The sequence below is a fragment of the Octopus bimaculoides genome, chromosome 3 (genome assembly GCF_001194135.2).
Source record: "Octopus bimaculoides isolate UCB-OBI-ISO-001 chromosome 3, ASM119413v2, whole genome shotgun sequence".
Taxonomy (NCBI): domain Eukaryota; kingdom Metazoa; phylum Mollusca; class Cephalopoda; order Octopoda; family Octopodidae; genus Octopus; species Octopus bimaculoides.
In genome coordinates this window covers 55,136,443-55,139,137 of record NC_068983.1, presented here as the reverse complement: position 1 = coordinate 55,139,137, position 2,695 = coordinate 55,136,443, and the positions used below count along the sequence as shown (strand labels likewise).

General features: G+C 35.7%; 1 protein-coding gene across 1 annotated transcript in view; it reads left to right on the top strand.

The window, feature by feature from the left end:
• LOC106879862 (uncharacterized) overlaps positions 1–2,695 on the top strand; it is a 315,144-nt gene that overhangs the window by 286,113 nt on the left and 26,336 nt on the right. Inside the window, exons 8-9 of the mRNA XM_052966747.1 lie at positions 447–530; positions 2,349–2,441. Coding sequence (XP_052822707.1) covers positions 447–530; positions 2,349–2,441 — 177 coding nt within the window. The remainder of the gene's footprint in view (positions 1–446; positions 531–2,348; positions 2,442–2,695) is intronic.

The window sequence follows — 2,695 nt, the reverse complement described above, 5'->3', positions numbered from 1 at the left end:
TGTGGTATTAAGCAGAATATTTGCTGTAGCCCATCTTTTATACCAAGACAAAACAATGTACATGATAACACTTCCAATCACTTAAGATGCGAAGCCATGAGAGCCACTGCCTGGTATTATTATTATTATTATTATTATTATTATTATTATTATTATTATTATTATTACTATTATTATTATCATTATTATTATTATTATTCAAATTCCACCGAGGTCAACTTTGCCTTTCATCCTTTTGGGATCGATAAATTAAGTATCAGTGAAACACTGGGCTCGATGTAATCGATTAGCCCCCTCCCCAAAAATTTCAAGGCCTCGTGCCTTCGGCAGAAATCATCATCATCATCATCATCATCATCATTATCATCATCATCATTATTATTATTATTATTATTATTATTATAACTTTCATATTTTTTAAAAATAATACTGATAATTCGTTTCAGATTTCCACTTATAAATCATTAATAAAATCTCTCGAAAATGACTGCGCCAAATTCAAACTACAATCAGAAGAATATGAATACAAGGTAAACTTATTTTGAATCCTCTCATGGTTAACCTGGCATTGACCAGGAAATATTTTCTCTTTATTATAAAGTTTCGTTCAACTAGATTGTTATTCTTGTGTAGGCTCATGCTAGTTCTTGTGTGACAATCCTTTAGAGTACAATTGAGGTCAAAGGACGAAGTGCAGCACACATGTATTTTCTTAGATACACCATGATTTTCAATATATAATAGTGTAAACTCATGTGTAACACTGTCGAATACAGTCGGACGTAGGGAAACATTTCGCTGCCGAAAGAGCCTTTGGTCGTATATGTGTTTGTGTGTGCTTTTGTGCGTGTATTTGTGAGTGTGTGTATATATGTGTGTGTTTTTTCATTGTGTGTGTGTTTGTGTTTGTGTGTATGTGCATGCGTGTGTCATCTAATCTCCAGTACTCTACAAAGTCAAACTAAAGATCACTGTCTTTGTAGTTGTTAGGATATAAACTCCAGCCGAATGTTAGGAGAAAAAAGCTTCGCAGTAGGAATGGTTCCCTGATCTACAGCTGGTAGAGTAGATAAATTTTAGAGACCAACTTCTCATTGTGTTGGTTATTAATGTATTTCCTCGTATTTCTGGACAATAAGGGCAAAATTCTGAGCGGCATTTCGTCCATCTTTGCGTTCTTAGTTCAAATGCTACCAAGGTCGATTTTGCCTTTCATCCTTTCGGGGTCGATTAAAATAAACACTAGTTGCGCACTAGTGTCGATATAATCGACTTACCTCTCCTCTAAAATTGCTGGCCAAAATTTGAAACCTATATATCTGGATATTTACACTACATGGCCAAAACTGGTATTGTAGAAAGACGGGCATAGTGTACCCAATCGACACAGTGCATTACTGGTACTTCTTCACCTCAAAGTGGTGAGAGTTTTGATAAATTCTAATATGATTTGAGTTTGAAGCAGAGGTTGATACATTATAGATTCTATAAAAACATCGAACGTGGAACGCCACTATTTTATGCATCTCTGCCATCTTTAAAACTGACTTCTTACTAAGGTACAAAGCTTTAAATCCATCGGTAAACGGGATTAAATTGTTTGGGGTGTATGCCTTTTTCCGAAAGGCTTTCCTAGTTTTAATGAAGTGAATTGGCTTTCAAAAACGAAAACGAATTTGGATCGTGAATTAATTTCCTTGAGAGTACCAATAGAACAATAACATAGCAACATTTGCTACTTGCTGAAGGCACGTGGCCTAGTGGTTAGGGATTTTGTACTTACGGCCGCAAGATCGGGGTTCGATTTCCGTACCTGACAGTGTGTTGTATTCTTGAGCAAAACACTTTATTTCTCGTTGTTCCAGTTCATTCAGCTATAAATGAGTTCCCCTGAGACGGACTTGCCTCCCATTCCAAGAAGCGGGGATGTTTTGATCACGGTTACTAATGTGTCATAGAAAATGGATTACTGGTGAAGCGGCCGTATGTGTTCTGGGACTCGAGACAACACTTCATTTTTACTTTACTCGCTACTTCATTAAAGAAGTAACAATAAATAAAATTTCTTATTTGAAGTTCACGTGTAAAGTTCACCAGTTTGAGCGTGATATGATACAATACTATAAGTCAGCAAATGGTAACATTCACAAGATGTTGAAATGACTAAACCACCATCGCTAACACCGTTAACATTGTAAAAATAAATCCACTGCAACAGCTCTGTTAAATCATTGTTTCAAATGATGTAATACATATGCAGTTAGTTTATTGTATTTAACATTTGGCTGTCTGATTAATCTTAAACATAACCACACCTAACATTGGCTCTTCTATCTTTGGCATTACAGATGAACAACCACAAAGAGAACATGGAGAAGATTTCAGTCGACTGTAAGAAATACAAGGACCAAGCTGAAGAACTGGAATATAAAGTAGCAGAGGTATGTTCTTTGGTTTCAACTACTGGTGGCGGCGGCGGTGGATTAAATAAAGAACTGTGTGGGTCATGGCAAAGTTCCATTATAGAAAGGTGACGTAAATGTTTTCAGTTGACATAATTCTATCCAACCATGGACTGGAAACCTATCTCAAAACATGAACAATAACTATGTAACATATCCTTAAGAAAGGCACAAATTTCACTGCTATTTAAAAGTCCTTTAGTGTGCGTCTATATAAATATACACTTATATAT